Raw genomic sequence first — 21,056 nt, forward strand, 5'->3', positions numbered from 1 at the left:
TTCAAAGTAGTGTGGATGTAGCCCATATTTCACCCTTTGTCATCTGGAGAAAAATTGAAAACTTAAAAAAGAAAGAAAGAAAGAAAAAACAATGAAATTACCTTCTATTTAACTAATAATGCTACTCATTCAAGCAGTCCTTAACAGCGGGTAAAAGTTAAATAAACGGGATTGGTGGTTTTGTTTGTTCATTTCTATATTCAAGAAGAACTTACATAATAAGTAAAAGTTTCAAAACTGATATTTATATTTCATTTGTGGCTACAACAGGGCAGAATAAGTGATACTTGCCAGTAATATTCACTATAAAGTATTTCTGTATGTTTTTACTCTAGAAGTAGTTTTTCTCAGTTTGCTTATTTTTTTTTAGGTATGTTGCACAAGGCAGAAAGCAGTTAATAGTTTCACTATATCCATGTATTCATCCACATACAATATATGAAATATCTGTGACAATGTGGACATTCAAGACGTACTGTAACAAGCATTTGGATGCTTGAAGGCTCTTATTTGGGCCTTTTTACTGAATGAGGTTTTTCCCACATGCCTGTGTGGAAACCAGAGGCAAAGTGAAGGAGAGAAAAACAGGAGGATGGAATCGTAGAAAAGGACAGTCAGAAAGTGAAAGAACAAAGGAAAACAAGCTCAACTAGAGACAGGCTGACAGACTGAAATGCAAACATAGTAAGAAGAAAGAAAGAGGGAGATTGACAACGAAGGATACAGGATACGTGCCATTTATTTGAGTGTTGGATTGCATACTGTGTTGTAATGTGTTCTGCTTACTTCCCCAGTGAATTCAAGAAGCTTAGTGTGGTCAATAATTGTTTCTCTTTTGTTTCACAAAACATTTCTTTTGGTGTCGAGTATTCAAATACTGGAGTTAAACTTACAGAAAACAGAAATAGGACTCTTCCAGCTTTTAACACTTAGAATATTCTTGAGAAGTTAAATTTATAAAATTAACTCTTAATGAAGTACATATTCTGTTTTCGTTTTGAGACTGTGTATGTACATGTTCCCAAGTAGGTTTTAAGACAAAGACTGGAATCAGCACTTCCCCCTCCAGGTTGTAATGCTTAGTCAAATCTCCCCTACATAGTGAATAACACTTAGCATCAGACAGGCTATTTTAAGTCCCATTTACTCCCAAGTCCAAAGTAATATTAAGTGACTATTAAATGCCATCTATTAATTATGGGCAGAGTTGACTTGCTTTTGTTCTGGGCTATTTAGAAAAGTTCTCTAAATTGGGAGTTCATAAGTTCTAAACCTGAGTGGATTATCTCCCTCATGGATTAAATATGATCTTTATCCTTTTAATGTTCATTGGGGTTGTCATCAGTCATAGTCAATCGAAAAGAGTTAAGTCTGCACTTAGAGAATGTAATATGATTGCATAGACTATTATACATGTATAATTATTACACAAATACGCATATCATAGTTTTTAATACATTCTAAAGCCAGGTACAATAGAATTTGCTTTATCTGCTGTTGTAGAAAATCTTCATATCTGCTGCCTTTTGTTACTGATAATTAAAAGTTGGATGCTTTTTCGCGACTAGTTTTTTACATCATTTTATGTACTGAAATTTCCCATCAGATTTAAATGTAAGTCCTGTGACACACAAAATCAGTGGTTTAACTGTTAGCAGAGTTCATTTCTATATCTCAAAAAATATCAGAGGTTAAAGGTTAGCATGTATTTTTCTCTTATTTTCTTCCTCAGTTTTCTGTTGCTAGAGCAGCTGCTTTGAGGATTTACTGATAGAGAACTAAGGTTGAAAATGTTCTTCTGGTATAAAGGAAGAAGAAATATCCATTGAGTTAGGTATTTTTCGTTGACTAAGTGTCTAAATCTCAAACTTCTAGATTTTAGATGTTACCAGTAAATTATATATATAGAATTGAAAAATGGAGTTTTATTTTATTTATTGTACAAATAATATTACAGTAAAATTCATAAAAGAGGTTAGGCATAGTCATGTTTGGCCTAGTCTAGAAGCAAAAAACATAATATCAAAAACAGTCTACATGACCTGGACCTTCATATCTTTATAATTTATTCATTCATTTAAAAAAAAAGGTCTAAGTGTCCATTTCATGTCACAGAACTGAGAGTTGCTTTGAAATGCCTGGTTCTTTCTTTATAATACTATTTAGATTGTTCACAGTAGTATGGTTATCCATACTCTTGGAACTGTTCCATTGTCTGCAATGTAAAAGCATATTGGTTAATGGTCGTTTTCTAGTCTAAGTAGAAAGATTTCATTTAGTTTATTCTAGTGTAACAGATAAAAAAGTAAATAAATGATTGGAAGTAATATAACAAATAAAGATTTATCAGCAATGTACTACTGTTGTTCATTCTGACTTCAAGAAGCTCTGAATTTTTTATACAGTCCATAGGAGAAACGTGTCTTACACACAGTGGAGGAAATAACAAACATTTTACACAAGCCTTCTGGAAACATTTTTATTCCATAAGTGGTATGTGTGCCCACATACATGTTTCTCTAGTGGATTAAGCCAAATGGCTCCTTGCCCTAAATTAGAGAAAGAAGAGGGGAGAACATGTAATTGTAAAAGAATCAGGCAGCAGTCATAGAAGTGCTTAATAACTGGAACCTATTTCAAATGGGCCACCCTGGAATTTAAACACAGCACTTCCTGTGTTAAGATGTATGTGATCTTGCTGTGATTGTACTATGTATGCTGTCAACAGGTAAGTTGACAGTGAGAGCTCAGAACAAGAGTTCTGCTGTATCTTCTGCAAGAATTATATAATCTCAGGAGAACATTTGAACTGCCTCTGATCGGCAAAATGGGTATGATTAGTAAACACAAGGGTAGGAAACACAATTTATTCATTCAACATGATAGAAATAACAAACTATGTAAATCTCAGGTCTGGCATATAGCTACATAAGTATGGGCAGTGTAAGTACACTGATAGGTGTCAACAAATACTTGCTTGTCCCAACGTGCTTTTAAGTGAATATATTTTTAAAAATTGAATAGGCTACAGTTAACGTATGTACAATATAATGTTTTGAGTTCTTGCTGCTCTATAGATGACTGATTACTTGAGCCCATGTTATTACAACAATTAAGTTCAAGTTAATGAACGTGATGGAGCAATGATGCAGAGTATAGTACATAAATTAATTTTTTTCCTGCAAGTATTAAATTGTGTAGTGCGTTTGAGTTTTGTTTTTCTTTAGACTTCTCTGATGCCTTTTTTCTTTATACCATCAATAAAGACAGGCAGGTTAATATTGGCTTTTTTCTTTTACATCCTTCAAACCCTTTGATTTTTCTAAAAGATACTGCTTCTATCAAATATTGATACCAAATGGAGGGCATTATAATAAGGGAGAGATATTAGGAGAAAAATCTTAGCTCCTCTTCCCACAAATATAGTGTGATAAAATCGAAATTTGTCTCGATCCACATTTACCTTTGGAGAATCAGATTAAGTATTTCAAAACAATATAAATATATTGAAACTAGCCTGTAGTTTCTAGAAGTATTAACTTTTGGTCTTTAGGTCCTTCCTGTGCATCTTAAAAGAGCCTCCTCCTACATATAACAAATTTCTGTGTAGAAGAGCTGCATTTTTATCTATAGATTTACAAAGAAAATGAATAATTATCATGTTTGCTACTGTACAAATATGAATATTGAGTATGTGAAGATTTCAGTCAGCTGGAAAATTTACTTACATCTGCATTTCCATTATGCTGACATTAAGAGTTCATTTGGTTAGTAGAATAGTAAATAGAAATGCTGCTGTGGACTTTTTAGTTATTAATGAGTACCTTGAACTATAATATAATCCCTTTTCTACAATCTCAATATATGATCACAGTTGTATAATTGACTTGAACTGGTTTTCTTTTGCCTTTATTCTCAGTGATCTTTAATTGATTTGAATATTATCTCAAGGAGTTTACCTTTCTAAAAAGTTATAATCTTGCTAATACCTTCCTACTGCTTTTACAGCTGGCATCCCTCGTTCAGTATTAAAAGACTGGCGTAAAGTCAAGAAGCTGAAGCAAACTGGGGAATCCTTTTTACAGGATGACTCCTGCTGTGAGATAGGGCCTAATTTGCAAAAGTGCCGAGAATGTAGACTTATTCGGAGTAAGAAGGGAGAAGAACTCACTCACTCACCAGTGTTTTGTAGATTTTACTACTTTAGACGGTAAGTTGAAAATAGGTAATTGGGGGAAAATACGGTGATAGGATATTGGAAATTGTACTGTCATTCTGAGGGTTTTTTGGAGGTGGGAATGAGGCTTTGAGCCTCTGTGTTTCTGAAGCATTATAAAAAGACACTAAACTTTTTGTGTGCCAAATTTAACAATAGGTTTAACTGTTAGACTAAATTCATATTCACACTGCTACTTGTTTTCATATGACCTTTCTCTTCTAAGAGATTTATTATTCCTTAATGAGAAAATGTTAGTATTTTTTCTAAATTATAGGAAACAGCAGTTTAAGTTTTTTTTTTATTTATGTAAAACAAAACAATGTCACATTTATATCTGTGCATTAGCCACAATAAAAGTCTATATATCTGGGTAAACAATCTAGGCATTAAACTAAAGTCAGTATGTTGCATTACAGATACCCATACTTAGGGTTTTGTTTTGTTTTTTTTTTAATTTATTTATTTTTGGCTGCATTGAGTCTTTGTTGCTGTGTGCCGGCCTTCTCTAGTTGTGGTGAGCAGGGGTTAATCTTCATTGCAGTGCGCAGGCTTCTCATTGCGGTGGCTTCTCTTGTTGCAGAGCACAGGCTCTAAGCGTGCGGGCTTAAGTAGTTATGGCTCGCGGGCTCTAGAGCACAGGCTCAGTAGTTGTGGCGCACGGGCTTAGTTGCTCTGCAGCACGTGGGATCTTCCCGGACCAGGGCTCGAACCCGTGTCCCCTGCGTTGGCAGGTGGATTCTTGATCACTGCACCACCAGGGAAGCCCATTTTGGGTTTTTTTAAAATTTTGTTTTTATTTTTATTGGAGTATAGATACCTATACTTCTGTTAAACATATGTAGCTATAAAAATATGAGTTATAAAATGACAAGAAGGATTTGTTAGTAGCACGTCACATTTCACAGGTTTTGTGGTGAATATAAAAACAACTTAATAGTTGTTATGGGCTTCTCCGGTAACCCAGCCAGTAGAAACTAGTTAATTTCTCAGATTCTAGAATCAGTCATTCCTGGATTTTGGTTCCAGCTCTGTCCTTAGTTCCTGTGTGACTTTATTAACTGTAGTAGGACTACAGCTAAGCCTGTCTCATCTGCATAATATGAATGATAGTGGTACCTACCTCACAGAGATTTCATGACGATGAAATGAGAACAAAGTACACAGAGTTCTTAGCATAGTACCAAGCATGTATATGGAATGCACCTGTGATGCTGCCTGCAATTATTTTTCTAATCATCATCATCTTCTTCCTAAGAAGTTACGAGGCACTTTGCTGTGACAAATAAATGTACTATGCTGGTGGCCCAGTAGAGACCCCAAAAATATGTATTGGCAGAAACAGAACATTCTTCTTTACTTCATGGTTTTTCTAGCCAACAATCCCCAAAGGACAAACAACTTCAAAGAATAGCTATCGAAGGTAGTCCACATGGAAGTACAGAAAAGGTGGAAAAGGAAGCAGAAGGAAAGTAGGTTTGAAGAGATAAGAAAACCTTTGGGAAAGTTTTAAGGAAGGAAAGGTAGACATAATACAAAGCTGAAATAAGATGATGGGTTGTCATGAAAGGAGAAATTTTTTTTTTTTTTAAGAAAAAGAGGGAAAGGTAATAAAGGTATAGGAAGAAGTGGTAAAAGGAATGTTGTTGGTATTGTCCATTTGAAAAATACAGGCTGATTTGTAATGTACTTCTGATATCCCCTCTTTGAGAGTAAAGAGTAAGTTCAAAGACAGTTGAGAAATAACCGTCAGCCTGTAGGAGAATGGCAATTTTTCCTTCCATTTACCTTAAACTTCTCTGAATTGAGTGGTTACATGAATTGGATATCAGAAGTAAGAGAAGGAAGTAAGCACAGTAATTGAGTTCCTAATATACTATTAAGAATTTCAATCTTGTTCCTCCAAATCATGTCAATGAAGTGTCATTTTAATTAGTGAGGAAGATGGGTTTTTTTTGTTTTTTATTTATTTTTGGCTGCATTGGGTCTTCATTGCTACGCACAGGCTTTCTCTAGTTGTGGCGAGCGGGGGCTACTCTTCGTTGCGGTGTGCAGGCTTCTCATTGCGGTGGCTTCTCTTGTCGCGGAGCACAGGCTCTAGGCGCACAGGCTTCAGTAGTTGTGGCACACGGGCTTCATTGCTCCGCGGCATGTGGGATCATCCTGGACCAGGGCTTGAACCGATGTCTCCTGCATTGGCTTGCAGATTCTTAACCACTGCGCCACCAGGGAAGCCCAAGAAAATGTATTTTTTAATTTAGCATTTTCTTTTTTTAAATCTTAGTGAGTCTTAAGGTGATTTATGGTATTTTCAACTTTAGAGGGTGCTGGCTTAGATTATGTATAAAATAACTGCATTGCTCAAGGCAGCATTCGGCCAACATTTTAACTCTTTTCCTCATGAAACACTTGGACAGTTTCCATTTGACTGGAGTTAAATAGTTAAGTATAAGTGATAGGTTATTTCAAGAAATAAGATTTTACCTAAAATTGGTGCCACTGCATTGCCATTTGTGTAGCACTATGGGAGTCAAAAGTTGGTTAAATTTTATTAATAAAGTTTGTATATATAAACAACCACTCTATTTTCATGTTTTTTAATTGTAAATTTATATATTTATAATGTAATATAAAAATATAAATTAATTATACGTTTACAGCTTTTAAAACCTGGACTTCTGTCTTGTTATCTAATGCTTTTATGTTTTAATGTTTCAGATTGTCTTTTAGTAAAAATGGAGTGGTTAGAATAGATGGCTTCTCTTCTCCTGACCAATATGATGATGAAGCTATGAGTCTATGGACACATGAAAATTATGAAGATGATGAAGTAGACATAGAAACTTCAAAATACATCTTGGATATAATAGGTGATAAGTTCTGTCAGTTAGTAACATCTGAAAAAACAGCTTTGTCCTGGGTGAAAAAGGATGGTAAGGAAGTTAAATACTTAGAACATGCAACTATTCACATTTTATTTTAAGAATTTCTCTTTGGAATATGTTTTATCTGTGGGAGAAGTCCTTAATCTTACCTAGGCTTGTTTACTTTTAATTTTGATAATGACACTTTTATGTGCAAATATACCTATATGTAATTAAGGTAACATATTTTCCAACTGAGGTTGAATTGGATTAGCAATTTGTGAAATTACAATAGCATTTTGGTATTTCTGCCATTATGACATAACTGAGCACGATAGACACTTTGGATGTGAAATTGGGAAACTTCAGCATTTGCCATATAAAGACATAATCCATCCCAATTATTTAAGCTTTTTATCTCGTGTGATTCATCACAGTCTTTGGAGTTAGATAGACTTACATTTGTATCTCAACTTTATTCCTTGTTTAACTGTATGAAATGGGAATGATAACTACCTCGTAGGTTTGTTTTTAAAGTAGTTATGTTATATTTACTAAGTAAAGCACCTAACATACTAGGTGCTCAAAATGTTAGCTTCTTTTCCTTCCCATCCCTTAAGTCAGTAGTTTGTCCCCCAGGGGACATTTTGCAATGACTCAAGACATTTTTGGTTGCATAACTGAAAGGTGTTGGGGGTATAGAGAATTAGCATCTATGGGTGGAGCCCCAGATGCCACTGCGCAGGGTAGCCACCCACAAAAGAGAATTATTCATCCAAATATCAAGGGCGCCAGGATTGAGAAACCCTCCATTAGATGTAAGTCTTCTGAAGAGAATTACTAGTTACATCAAGAAATCTGCTATTGATTGTTAATTAATAAATCCTTCAAAGTTTTTGGTTCGCCTTTAAATTTTTGTTTTTGTGCATTTCAGTGAAAATTGTATGGAAGAGAGCATGTTTGCCTTTAACTTTTTATTTCCCTGTATTTCAGCCAAAATTGCCTGGAAAAGAGCAGTGAGAGGAGTCCGGGAGATGTGTGATGCGTGTGAAGCAACATTGTTTAACATTCATTGGGTTTGTCAAAAATGTGGATTTGTGGTCTGCTTAGATTGTTACAAGGCAAAGGAAAGGAAGAGTTCTAGAGGTTAGTTGTAACTTCATATAAATTGAAATTTTTTTTTAGGACCACTCATCTGGAAAATTAGATGAATTAGGTGAGTTTTTTCCCTACCTTCCTTAATTATGAATATATTACATTAAGGAAGTTTTATGAAGCTTATGTTTAAAAAAGGAGGAGTTAACCACAGTTTATTAAAATAGCCAGATTTTCTACAATAAAACTGCATCTACATCTTTTTAGCCTGATTAGTAGATCCACTCTCTCATCTCAATCAGATTAATGCGGCCCAAATTTAGGTTAGGCTTTGCAGCTTTCAGATTCCACTGTGTCACAGCCTGAAGTGTCTTATAGAACCTGTTAATTTATTTATCTTGGCTGTGTTGGGTCTTCGTTTCTGTGCGAGGGCTTTCTCTAGTTGTGGCAAGCGGGGGCCACTCTTCATCGCGGTGCATGGGCCCTTCCCTATCGCGGCCTCTCTTGTTGCGGAGCACAGGCTCCAGACGCGCAGGCTCAGTAGTTGTGGCTCACAGGCCTAGTTGCTCCGCGGCATGTGGAATCCTCCCAGACCAGGGCTCGAACCCGTGTCCCCTGCATTAGCAGGCAGATTCTCAACCACTCCGCCACCAGGGAAGCCCCAGAAGCTGTTAATTATACAGTCAAGCACATAAGTCACAATTGCATACTTAACTAGGGTGAATTGATTTTTCTAAAAATTGGTCCATAAAGTTTAAATCCAAATGTTCAAGAATATGCTACCGCTAGCACCATTTATCCACTAGTTAGAAAATGAAGAAGTCTTTATTATATATGAAAACATCCTTTGAAATGATTATTTCTAATTTGTAGAGAAGTAAAATGGCACAAGACAGTGTTCTTCATGTTAATACATTTGGAAGATAATAGTTTAAAAAGAAAGTACCTAACTGTACCTTTTGTCATGGTACAAGTGTTTTAGAAGAAGTTCATCCAAGGCAGTTAAGGAAGTAGCTTACGTAAATACTGGTAACCTGAAGGTTTGGGGGGTAAAGTCTTAATGAGAGGATTCAAACTGTGGAAGTATTAGAAGTAAAATCATGTTTAGTGATAGGCTATTTATTCAGTATCTAAAAACAGTGAATGTCGTTTTCATTCCAGGCAGCTCTTTTTCAAAGTAGTATGTCAGATAGATGAACCATGATTTAGCCATCAGTATCTTTTCCAGTTTTAGGCTAGATTTGAATTTTATTTCCTCTGAAACTTTTCATGAAATAGTTCTGGATTTTTTTATGCTGAATTTAATGACCTTTTTGATACTTACTGAAGCTCTTACAGCCACATCATAGATAAGTAGTTATCTATATCATTAAATTTATAGAAGAAGATGTCCTTTGAGATCAAGGTATGGAATATTTTTCCTTTGTATGATATGCCTCATGCTATGCCTTAATACATCGACTCTTCCAGGTATGGAGCCTTATTGCAGTAATAGCAATTAAATACTGTCTTATCAAGTTGAGGCTTTTCACATGTCTTGTGACAGTTCGTGTCTTTGACCCATTAGAAAAAAATGAGTTGGCAGTAGCCTCAAACTTGTGAGTCTAATGTGCTAAGATCAGGCAAAAGCCCTGTTTGGCACAAATAGTTAAGAGTAAAAAATTAGCTACAGGGAAGATTGAGGTGACTAATACATTAATGAGACTAAAGAATGGTCATTTTAGAAAAGGCTAGTAACATTGTATCTGTTTTGTATCATGTTTTTATAAAATTCTCAGAAGAGTGGAACTGTTTTTTTTTTTTAAGAAGCAAACATATGAAACCTACCATTGACATTTTACATAATTGCTAAACTCTTTATATGTAAGCCATCAATTTTATAATTCTAAAACCATGACTAATATAAAAGTACGTATGTTACTATCTTACAGATAAAGAACTGTATGCTTGGATGAAGTGTGTGAAGGGACAGCCTCATGATCACAAACATTTAATGCCAACTCAAATTATACCTGGTTCTGGTAAGTATAAATATACATTATTTTTTGGCTGCATTGGGTCTTCGTTGCTGTGTGCAGGCTTTCTCTAGTTGTGGCGAGTGGGGGCTACTCCGGGTTACAGTGCACAGGCTTCTCATTGCAGTGGCTTCTCTTGTTGCACAGCACGGGCTCTAGGCACGCAGGCTTCAGTACTTGTGGCACTCGGGCTCAGTAGTTTGTGGCTCACGGGCTCTAGAGCGCAGGCTCAGTAGTTGTGGCACTTGGGCTTAGTTGTTCCGCGACATGTGGGATCTTCCCGGGCCAGGGCTCGAATCCGTGTCCCCTGCACTGGCGGGCGGATTCTTATCCACTGAGCCACCAGGGAAGCCCTAAATATACATTATTGACTTAGTATTGTAACAGGTCTTTGTTGTTCCAGATTACTTAGAAGTATGTCAATAGTAGTAGAAAGAAGTGGTAAGGTTTATGTAATCTTGAATTGTTATTGCTCTGTTCTTAGAATCCTCTGTGTAATAAAGTTAGCAGGATAAGCCCAGACCCAGTGATGAAGAAAGCCTTAGAGGAACCATTTTAGAAGGGGAAAACTGGGAATTCTCTGGCAGTCCAGTGGTTAGGACTCCACGCTTCCACTGCAGGGGGCACAGGTTTGACCTCTAGACGGGGAACTAAGATCCCACAAGCCACACCATGCAGCCAGAGAAAGGGGGGTCTTGGGGCGGGGAGACCAGAGTGTAATGAAAAAGCATATTAGATGTATTTATTACAGGTTATTCTACTTTTTTTTTTGTTTTTTTGAGCATAATGATTTTTAATTATAGAGGTAAAAGAAAAGAATAGAGAACATGAATTTGGTTGATTGATCAAACCTGAAATAGATGGAAGGGATGAAGGAAAAAATGGAAGAAAAGTTGAAAAGGCACAGAAAACCTCCACAAGAAAAAGAAAAAATTTTTATAATCTTAACAACTAGTGATGATCTTTTTATTAACCATTATATTTTGTAGTTTTGACAGATCTTCTAGATGCGATGCACACTCTTAGAGAAAAATATGGTATTAAATCCCATTGTCATTGTACTAACAAACAGAATATACAAGTTGGAAATTTTTCTGCTATGAATGGTGTGTCTCAAGTGAGTAAAAATCTCTATTCAAATAAAATTCATGGTTAATCAGCTTTGATATTTGAAATCCAATTTAGGACTTGTGTTTTATAAATTATGTTTCCTGTGTTACTGTATAAATGTAACCTCTATTTTTTAACTCTGAATAATTGAAGAAATAGTATTTTAAAAATTCAACTGTTCTACCTTTGTAGGTTTTACAGAATGTTCTTAATCACAGTAATAAAATTTCTCTGTGCATGCCTGAGTCTCAGCAGCAAAATACCCCTCAGAAGCCAGAGGGTAATGGCAACAGCAGCCCAGAGAGTGATGTAAGCACAGACAGCAAGTTAACTCCTCCAGAATCCCAGTCGCCACTGCACTGGTTAGCAGATCTTGCAGAGCAAAAGGCCAGAGAGGAAAAAAAAGGTAAACCTAGTTTATTATCTAATAGAGAATTGTAATCAACAGTGTAGTATTATACATTAACGTACTACTGTTCACTTAGAACAGTTTACTTTTGTCTTTTGCTCTCATTGTGGCTTAGGTTTTAACATTTGTCTTTTCTTACTAGGAACTCGACTTCCTGTGATCTTATCAAAGTTAGTTACAGAATCATCTGTAGATGAGCGTATCAATAAAGCCACCAGGGCGATAGATTTGTAACTTTACACTTTCTCCCCGTCTTAGCTATAGCATTTTTCCTTTGTGACAGGTACAAACTCACCTACATGTCTAAAACACTGAGGAAGGCCTTTTCATATTCAAACTATTTGACTCCTGAAGGATCTAACCCATCCTCTGGTCTGTGTTCAGGTGAATAAATGACTAGTGCTACAGTTTTCATCTCTCACTGTAAAATGTAGGATGCCAGCTTTGTCTGTACTTTAGCAGCATGTTTAATTTTATGTGAATTTTGTAAAATGTTTTATTTCAGAAAACAAAGAATTTGCCCTTGAAAAGCAAATTAAAGAAGAGAGAGAACAAGACAACCCTGATTCTCCCAATAGCAGAACATCACCTCCTGTGTCCCAGAATAATGAACAAGGCTCAACATTACGAGATTTGCTGACCACAACAGCTGGCAAGCTACGTGTGGGTTCTACAGATGCTGGCATTGCCTTTGCACCAGTTTATTCAATGGGAACCCCCGTGAGTGAGATGCCAGATTTTTGGATTTCATATGGGCCTTAAATTTAGATTTGGGGTCTTGGCTGTGAACTACACAATAAATAGATGCACATGAAATCAAATATACCAAATTACTAAGCATGTTCCTATTTGCATTATAATTCTCATAACTTAAAAGCCAGAAAAAAAAAAAAAAAGCCAGAGATTTTGTTCTTTTCCCAGGTGAAAAGGGTTGCAGAGGGGCATTTTGATTCCAAGAGTCCTAACATACTCCTTCAGAATTTGGTATCTAGTTGGGGGAGGGGGGGGCGGGCAGGGAATGACGTGGATGTGAATGTTTTGTTACTTAAAATATTTAGACATCAATTTTTGCTTTAATTATTCACCAAAAAAATTAAAAAAAATAAAAACAAAAATTGCATAGGTAGACACAAATTTTTAGTGGCTTTTAAAAGTATTCGGGAGAGTATACCTATTTGTTCCCTCTGCCCCAATCCTAAAACGATATAAAAAGGAAGACCACACTTCTAGTTTCTGCAGATCCGGCGGTTTCTCACATGGAGACCACCCTACTTCTGCTTCCCACTGTCAGGAATAGTGTAGGGACTAGAGATCCATATCTATTGACATGATTCTTTTTTTGCCTCTCACCGCTGTGGCCTCTCCCGTGCGGAGCACAGGCTCCAGACGCGCAGGCTCAGCAGCCATGGCTCACGGGCCCAGCCGCTCCGCGGCACGTGGGATTCTCCCGGACCGGGGCACGAACCCTGTCCCCTGCACCGGCAGGCAGACTCCCAACCACTGCGCCACCAGGGAAGCCACAATGACATGATTCTTGAAGCCAGATATATTGTTTGTGTTGGTTGCTTGCTATGTAATAGTAAATAAAAACAAAAGTTTCCAAATGTAATCATTTCCCCTGAAAGTATAATTTTTTTTCCTTATTAGAGTGGTAAAAGTGGAAGGACTATGCCAAACATTCTTGATGATATAATTGCTTCAGTTGTTGAAAACAAAATTCCACCAAATAAAGCCTCTAAGATAAATGTAAAACCAGAGCTCAAAGAAGAACCTAAAGAAAACAGAAAACCTGCCATGGATGAAAACAATAAATTGTACAGTGATATACCACATTCTTGGATCTGTGAGAAGCATATTCTGTGGCTTAAGGATTATAAAAATATTAATAATTGGAAGCTTTTCAAAGAGTGTTGGAAACATGGACAAGTGAGTATTTTAAGCTGATTTAGTATGCTCTGAGTGGAACTAAAGCTGGTTGAATAGGAAAAATGGTTTTCTCCTTAGGATTAGAAAGGGGAAAGATAATACTTGACACATTTGAGTTGGAAGATATCAAAAACACCAAAAAAGTTACCAGAATGATTGTTTCTGAATCCTTATTTTTTTGGCCAGATTTATATGAATTAACAGGGAAGCATTGATTATTTGATGTTATAATTTCAATTTGTTAGCAGACTTTTAATAAAGCCATATATTCACAAAGTTTGGTATCACCTTCCTTTTTTTACATTTGTATTTTAGTTAACAGATTCATTTCTGCTATCACAGTGTTAATAGTAAAAGCAGTTTTCTTGAACTGACGAGAAGTGTAGATGCTTTTGCCTTTAATATTTACCTATAGAACATTTATTTATAAGTTAGTTCATAAAATCTTGAACGACAAACTCCATTATTTAACTTGGCTCAAATAAAAATGATTTTCTGTTTGACCAGAGTTTTGATATAATAATGTTTGATACATACTTCAGATGGTAATTTACATTAATGCACAAATTAGGATTTTGCATGACTTAATATTATCTTGTTTTTTTCTTGCATTCTGGAAAACATCATTGCTATTTTACTTCCCTTTTTTTATTCAACAGAGAGTTATTGAGCACCTAATAAAATCTAGTGTTTGTGCTGGCCATTAAGGATATAAAAATGAGTACATCATGTAAAAATGAGTAAGAACCATTTTAGTACAATGGTTCTTAATCTTTTTAGGTCTCTAGTCCTTTGTAAAATCCAATGACAGCTTGGTTCCTCACCCTAGGAAAAATACACGCCCATGCAATTGCATATACACGGTATTTAGCATATATTTTTTTGGTTGGCTCTCCCTTGAAGCCCTGATGCCATTGCTGCGTCACAATTCAGACGACTTAAATTTGTATAGGCTTAAACAGTCTTATAAATACATCACATGTTCTCAGAACTTTAAGGTACTGTGGAAACCTAAAAGAGTGAATGAATAAGCTAGAGTACTAATTCAAAAGGGCTAGTATGAATTGATGTCTCAGGGGTTAAGTGAAGGTTTTATAGATGGACAAGAGGTTGGAAATAAAAAGGATCAGGTGTTTGGGGAACTGTTCAGTAGCTTTGTTTATCTGACATAAGTAAGAGTTCTGTGGGGTAATGATGGGGAAATGAGGTGGTTACAGTTATGATTATGAGGGGCCTTTATATCTTGCTGAAGAGTTTGAACTTGTTCCTGTAGATGACAGTTTTAATTGAAGAATCAAAGAACTCAGATTGACTTTTTAAATTGAAGTATATTTGATGTACAATATTATGTAATTTACAGATGTACAATATAGTGATCCACATTTTTTAAAGGTTATACCCTATTTATAGTTACTATAAAATATTGGCTGTATTCCCTGTGTTGTACAGATCGACATTTTAAAATAACTGACAGCAAAGCAGATTGGAAGTTGAATTGGAGGGGAATAAGACCAGAGGCAAGGAGCCAAATTAGCAAGGCTTTCAGTATTTCAGGAAGATGATAATGATGATAGTAGCCTAAGAATTCTGCTTTAGAATATTCTGATTTATTAATTAACGTGCCTCTATAATTTTTTTTAATTTTTATTTTTCCCAAGCTGCTGGTTACCAAAATAAGGAGTGGCACAGGGCTGGATGGGAGTATTCCTGGATAGGCATAATAAGGGCTAGGAGTTAATATGTGAATTGTCAGCAGTAGTTAATTATCTAATAGCTGAAACTGTTTTAATAGTTGGATATATTATTAGCCCATTGAAAGGAAGTTTAATGTTGCAGTTACCCAAGTGGTTAACCAAACTTCTTTAAGGTGGTTTTTGCTGTTGTTTATTCCTTTTCTTTTGAGATACCTTTTTGTGATAACCCTAGCTTGAGGGTATTCTGCACTTATCATTCCTCAAATTTTATTATCTTGTGAGTTTTAAGAGTACTTAAAAATAACATCTTTTACAAGAGACTCTTACGTCATAACTTTCTGTGTTCTCTTTTACCTTTCATTTATAATAAAGGAATTAAAAAAAAAAGAAACCTAAGAATAATGCATCAGATTGCCTTTAGAGGTCTTTTTTTACATCGGCATTGGAGTTTTAAAACCACAAATCTTCAGTTGTTGGTTTTTGGGTTAGAGAGCCGTAAGGGAATTTGAATTCATGTGATTTCAAAGGAGAGATTCACTTTCAGGGAATTTGGTCATTCGACTTGAAATTTATTGTTGTTGCACTTGGTTGTTTAATATTTTTGTCATGATCCTTGTAGAGGTAAAGAATGTGTTTTAGGTGATATAAAATCGGAATGTATATAAATTATGTTTTAATCCCAAGGATTCTGTATTTTATTTAAAAATCTTATTTACATATATTGCATATATACAAATATATAAGGTTATGTTTTGTCTATAAAAAGGAGTCTGTAAATAAAACATATTTATATTGCCTAGAAATTTTTTAGTATAGCCTTTCAGACTCTTTCCTGAAAAACACTACATATTTTTTGTTTTCAAAATGGCAGTGTACTCTGCCATGTACATGGCATTCTCTTATCAGCTTTTCTCTTTGAAAATATATTGTGAACATCTTTCCAGGTCAGGGACTATTTTTGAAAGCCTCTTTTATTCTCACAATTTGTCATTAGTCCTAAAATTCAACATGTTAACCGTCTGTTGTGTGTGTGTGTAAAATCAAATTTTGGAAGTGTGCATATACCTTTTAACTTTTCTTTATCTGTCTGTTTATTTATAAGCCTGCAGTGGTTTCTGGTGTGCATAAGAAAATGAACATTAGCTTGTGGAAGGCGGACTCAATTAGTCTTGATTTTGGAGACCACCAGGCTGATCTCCTGAACTGCAAAGACAGCATTATTTCAAATGCCAATGTTAAGGAATTCTGGGACGGTTTTGAAGAAGTTTCAAGTATGTTGTTTTTTGTTTCTTTGTTTTACTGTTTTCTTAAACATTTCCCCCCCAAATGATAAATTGTTTAATCTTTAAAATGTCTGTATTACTTTGTTGTCCACTAAAAAGGAACAAGTACTTGGAAGTAGGAGACTGGGTCCTATTCCTGGCTCTACCCCTCATTTTCTGTAACCATAAAGAAGTCATTTAGGAATTCCCTGGTGGTCCAGTGGTTAGGACTCAGCACTTTCACTGCCGAGGCCCGGGTTCATTCCCTGGTCAGGGAACTAAGATCTCACAAGCAAGCCACACGGTGCAGCCAAAAAAAAAAAAAAAAAGTCATTTATACTATGTTTCCATATGTCATATTCAATATATTAATATTCTTGGGGGATATTTTTGGCAACCCCCACAACATTTGAAACTTGAATAACATACTTTGTGTAAAACATTTTGAAAAAGTAAAAGTAAAAATGTGAGACTGTAATTTTAATAACAATTGTAAAGAGGCTTTTTTTAAAGAATTTTATGGTGATATTACAGATATCTGTGTTCATAAGGAACAAACATCTTAATACTACATGAATACATAAGAAAAGTCCATAAGCAAGCATTCTTTACCTACTGTACAATAATAGAGGTATTCATTCATTTCACATTTCTTCCTTCCTCTAAACATTAATAAAAAGACAGAGATTATCTTTTAATAATCAATTGCATTCTTACAGAACGGCAAAAAACGAAAGGTGGAGAAACAGTTGTTTTAAAACTGAAAGATTGCCCTTCAGGAGAAGACTTCAAGACTATGATGCCAGCAAGGTATGTATGTCTGTTTATACTTGTTATTTTGACTCTTGGCTTTGAGGTTGAGCTGAGATTATCCCCAGAAGTGGGATAATGATCTACAAATGTGAGCTTTAGGCAGTATCCTCCTCAATTAAAAATAAGTAATAAAAAAAGAAAGAACTGAATGAATCTCTGTAGTCTGAGCAGGGGGAAGTTTTCGTTAGGGCAGTAAAGAAGAGGATGCTGTCAGAGGAGGCCCCATTTGGGACCTCTCTTCTCTTTGGTGCTTTCAATTTGCTGTGTTCAAGGAAAGAGAATTGCGGTTTTAGTCAGTATCACTTCTATTCTTTGCTTATCCATGTATTATGCATTCATTTAAACTTTGAAGTCAAGGAAAGTGTTAACTGTTAAAGGCCTTAAGGAAAGTTTAGCAACTTGAACATTTATATATTTGAAAGTACTTAAGAATGTAAACCTTTATTCAAAAGAAGTCAATGTTATTCTTCAGATATGAAGACCTTTTAAAAAGCCTGCCATTGCCAGAATATTGTAATCCAGAAGGAAAATTCAATTTGGCCTCTCATTTGCCAGGATTTTTTGTACGCCCTGATCTAGGACCCAGGTTGTGCAGTGCTTATGGTAAGTATATATTTGCATTTCTATCAACTTGGAGTATATGGAAGTTTAACTTCCTTCCAAAGATAAATTATCTAATCATTTTTAGATTCTGCTAAATCCGTTCCTTTAATAATCCATTGAAATCTTTTTCTGAGTCAAGCAGTGTATATTAGGTATTAATAGCCAATATATAGTTAAGTACCTGCTCATTCCTTATAAAATATAGTTACATTTTCTATTAATTTGATTTTTACGGTACATTTCATGGATTGTGATATTTTGTGAGCAGGTTTTGGAATAAGGAGACTAAAACTCAAATTACAATGAACAGATTTTCCTCATAGAGCTGATTTTGGAAGGAATATCTAGGATATATAAAGTGTTATGCTAAATAAAACTTCATTTTATACACAGGTGTAGCTGCTGCTAAAGATCATGATATAGGAACAACAAATCTACATGTTGAAGTTTCTGACGTTGTAAATATTTTAGTATATGTTGGCATAGCGAAAGGAAATGGCATTCTCTCAAAAGCAGGTAAAGAAACTTAAAGAATAGTGGTCTTTGGAATAACAGTTGAATAACCACACACAATAATATTATCCAGAATGTCAGCCTCTGAGTTAACATCAAAGATTCCCCAAAAAATTGCAGTGGATATTGGGATATTTTAATATTTATTTGGAGCTGTGATTAATTTACCTGGTTTTTTTTTTTAACACAAAAGGAATTTTAATTTTAAAAGTGAATTTTTTTAATTTGCTCATTTCCTATTATTAAATATTGGGTTTATGAAAATAAACTGGTAAGCTCACTTATAAACATTTAGTGAAGAACAGAAATTAGGTCCTTGAGCTCTGAAGATGATTAAGGCATGTTTGTGTCTAAAGCATTCTTTTTTCCCCTCTAGTACCAGAGAGAAGGGGCCTTTTCTCCCAAGTAGAAATAACTGTTCAATCCAGTGCATAGGTTTTAGAGTCTGTCCTCTAGGTTTCTTTCTAAAACCTTGTTCCATCTATCATTCCCTTCTTTATAGACATAGGTCCTTCAACTTTCTTTCTCCACTGGCTTCTTTTCTCAGAGTAGGAGCAAACTTCAGACTTTTCCTCCTTCCTTTAAAAGCCGCCTTCAGACCTTGTCTTCCTTGCCACCATCCTATTGCTCCTGCCCTCATAACATTATTTGCTGTGTCTATCACCTCCCTTTCATATTTCAGCTCAATGCAGGTTGGCCCCTGCCTGCCGCCCCACTGAGATTACTGTACTGTTGCTATTGCTGTGGCTTTCACTGATAGTCATATTTCAATACAATGGTTTCTTTGTGGTCCTCTTATTATTTGTACCCTCTGTAGTAAACGACACCTCTTCTTCAAATAGTTTCCTTGGCTTCAGTAACACTACTCCCCTCATTTTTCATATGGTGGAGTTTCAGACTTTTCTAGAGTTATAGACTTTATCCTCTCCCTTTTCTGGTTTACATGCACTTCCTGTGAAATTCTATACATGATTTCCGACAGTTAGCTCAACAATTCTATCTGGAGCCCAGAATATATCTGCAGCTTAGTGGCTAGGTGCTCAGGACATGGGGGTTTATTATAATATTCACTCAGTTTTTGTGTCTATTTGACAGCTTCTATAATACACAACCTAAATTCCTCCAAAACTGTAGAAACTCATAGTTTCTCAGCTTCTTTAACTGACTCTATTGATTGTAATTGATAAAAACTCTTGTCTCCCCTACTCCCAAGGATTTGAGAGTCAGGCACACTTGAGTTGTAGTCTCAGCTCTAGGACAGAAATATGTGTGACCTTTGATATCGGATTACTTCTCCTTTCAAAGCCTATGGTGCCACACAGTTACAGTTGCCCCTTCGTATCTGCGGGTTCTGCACCTGTGGGGTCAACCAGTCAAGGACAGAAAAAACACAGCAAAAAGAAAATACTCCAGTAAGTTTCAAAAAGCAAAACTTGAATTTGCTATGTGCTGGCTTTCAAAAAGCAAAAGGAGTTTGCTGTAGCCAGCAACTGTTTACATAGCACTCACATTGTATTTACAATTATTTACCTAGCATTTACATTGTATTAGATATTATAGCACTTAGTCTACAATACAGAGGTTACATCTGCTTTTCTCCCCTACTTTTCTTTCATCTCCTTAAATGCTAGAACTTCCTTATTCATCTTTGTTCTGCTCATCTCCCTCCCCCTGCTCACCTCCCATCCCTCATTCATAGCATAATGTTTGATCTTTTGAGAAAAAGTCATCAGCTTTTAATTTTAATTCTTGGACTTTAATTCTTGGACTGTCTTTCTTTAAAGTTTTTGCCAATTTTTTAGATGGTCACAAAAAAAGGAATGTTTTAGTGTTATAATAATGCTTAAAACACATCAAGAAAACCGACCTACATAAAGCACATGCTTTTTCCTCTGCATACAGTGGCTCTCCTACCTCCTGTCTCCCTAGCAAATTCCTGTATTCATCCCTCAAAATGTAGCTCAGATTGTCACCTCCCCCTAGAGGTCTTCATTTAAAGAATAAACTTTCTCTGCTCCAGCAACCATTTTCTTCCTTGTGATTTCACTGTCACAAATTAGGAAATATCTGATGTATTCTTTCTAGCAGCCTTTTTAGAATTCACAGAGCAGTAACAATTTTCTTTTTATCTTTTTCATTAAAAGATAACATTTGAGGACTGACCCAGTCTTTGTGTACCCTTTTGTACTCGTATGATTGTGCTTAACCACTATGTGATATTCTTGTTTATTTGCCTACACTTATTAATATCATCTTTTATTCTGTGAAGTCTTAACTGGGTCTTTTCTTAACTCTAATCCCCAAGATTCTAGGACAGTGCTTGGCATATTGTAAACACCTAATGTATAACTTCAAGAAATCTTTGCAGCTCACTTTAAAGATAAAAAAGATATAACTGTCACAAATGAGGGAACATTTGCTATGTTCTTTGTATTAGGCAATAGATTTCCTTTTCTCTTAAAACATTTCTTTAAAATGTTCATTGTGGGGTGGGGGTGGGATGAATTGGCAGATTGGGATGGACATCTATACACTA

The 21,056-nt window shown here is 35.5% G+C and overlaps 1 protein-coding gene across 7 annotated transcripts in view; it reads left to right on the forward strand.

Moving 5' to 3' along the window:
- The window catches only part of JMJD1C (jumonji domain containing 1C), a 307,273-nt gene that overhangs the window by 274,345 nt on the left and 11,872 nt on the right, over nt 1-21,056 (forward strand). For 5 of the 7 annotated variants that reach the window (XM_030848211.2, XM_030848207.2, XM_030848210.2 and 2 more), the window contains 12 exons: nt 4,009-4,210; nt 6,935-7,149; nt 8,074-8,226; nt 10,107-10,196; nt 11,180-11,307; nt 11,493-11,706; nt 12,215-12,429; nt 13,357-13,635; nt 16,432-16,600; nt 17,311-17,401; nt 17,877-18,007; nt 18,401-18,523. In XM_030848211.2, coding sequence (XP_030704071.1) covers nt 4,009-4,210; nt 6,935-7,149; nt 8,074-8,226; nt 10,107-10,196; nt 11,180-11,307; nt 11,493-11,706; nt 12,215-12,429; nt 13,357-13,635; nt 16,432-16,600; nt 17,311-17,401; nt 17,877-18,007; nt 18,401-18,523 — 2,010 coding nt within the window. Of the gene's footprint in view, nt 1-4,008; nt 4,211-6,934; nt 7,150-8,073; nt 8,227-10,106; nt 10,197-11,179; nt 11,308-11,492; nt 11,713-12,214; nt 12,430-13,356; nt 13,636-16,431; nt 16,601-17,310; nt 17,402-17,876; nt 18,008-18,400; nt 18,524-21,056 lie in introns of those variants that run through there. The other 2 variants (XM_060286515.1, XM_060286517.1) reach the window with 2 other exon arrangements.

The sequence above is a fragment of the Globicephala melas genome, chromosome 16 (assembly GCF_963455315.2).
Source record: "Globicephala melas chromosome 16, mGloMel1.2, whole genome shotgun sequence".
NCBI classification, from domain to species: domain Eukaryota; kingdom Metazoa; phylum Chordata; class Mammalia; order Artiodactyla; family Delphinidae; genus Globicephala; species Globicephala melas.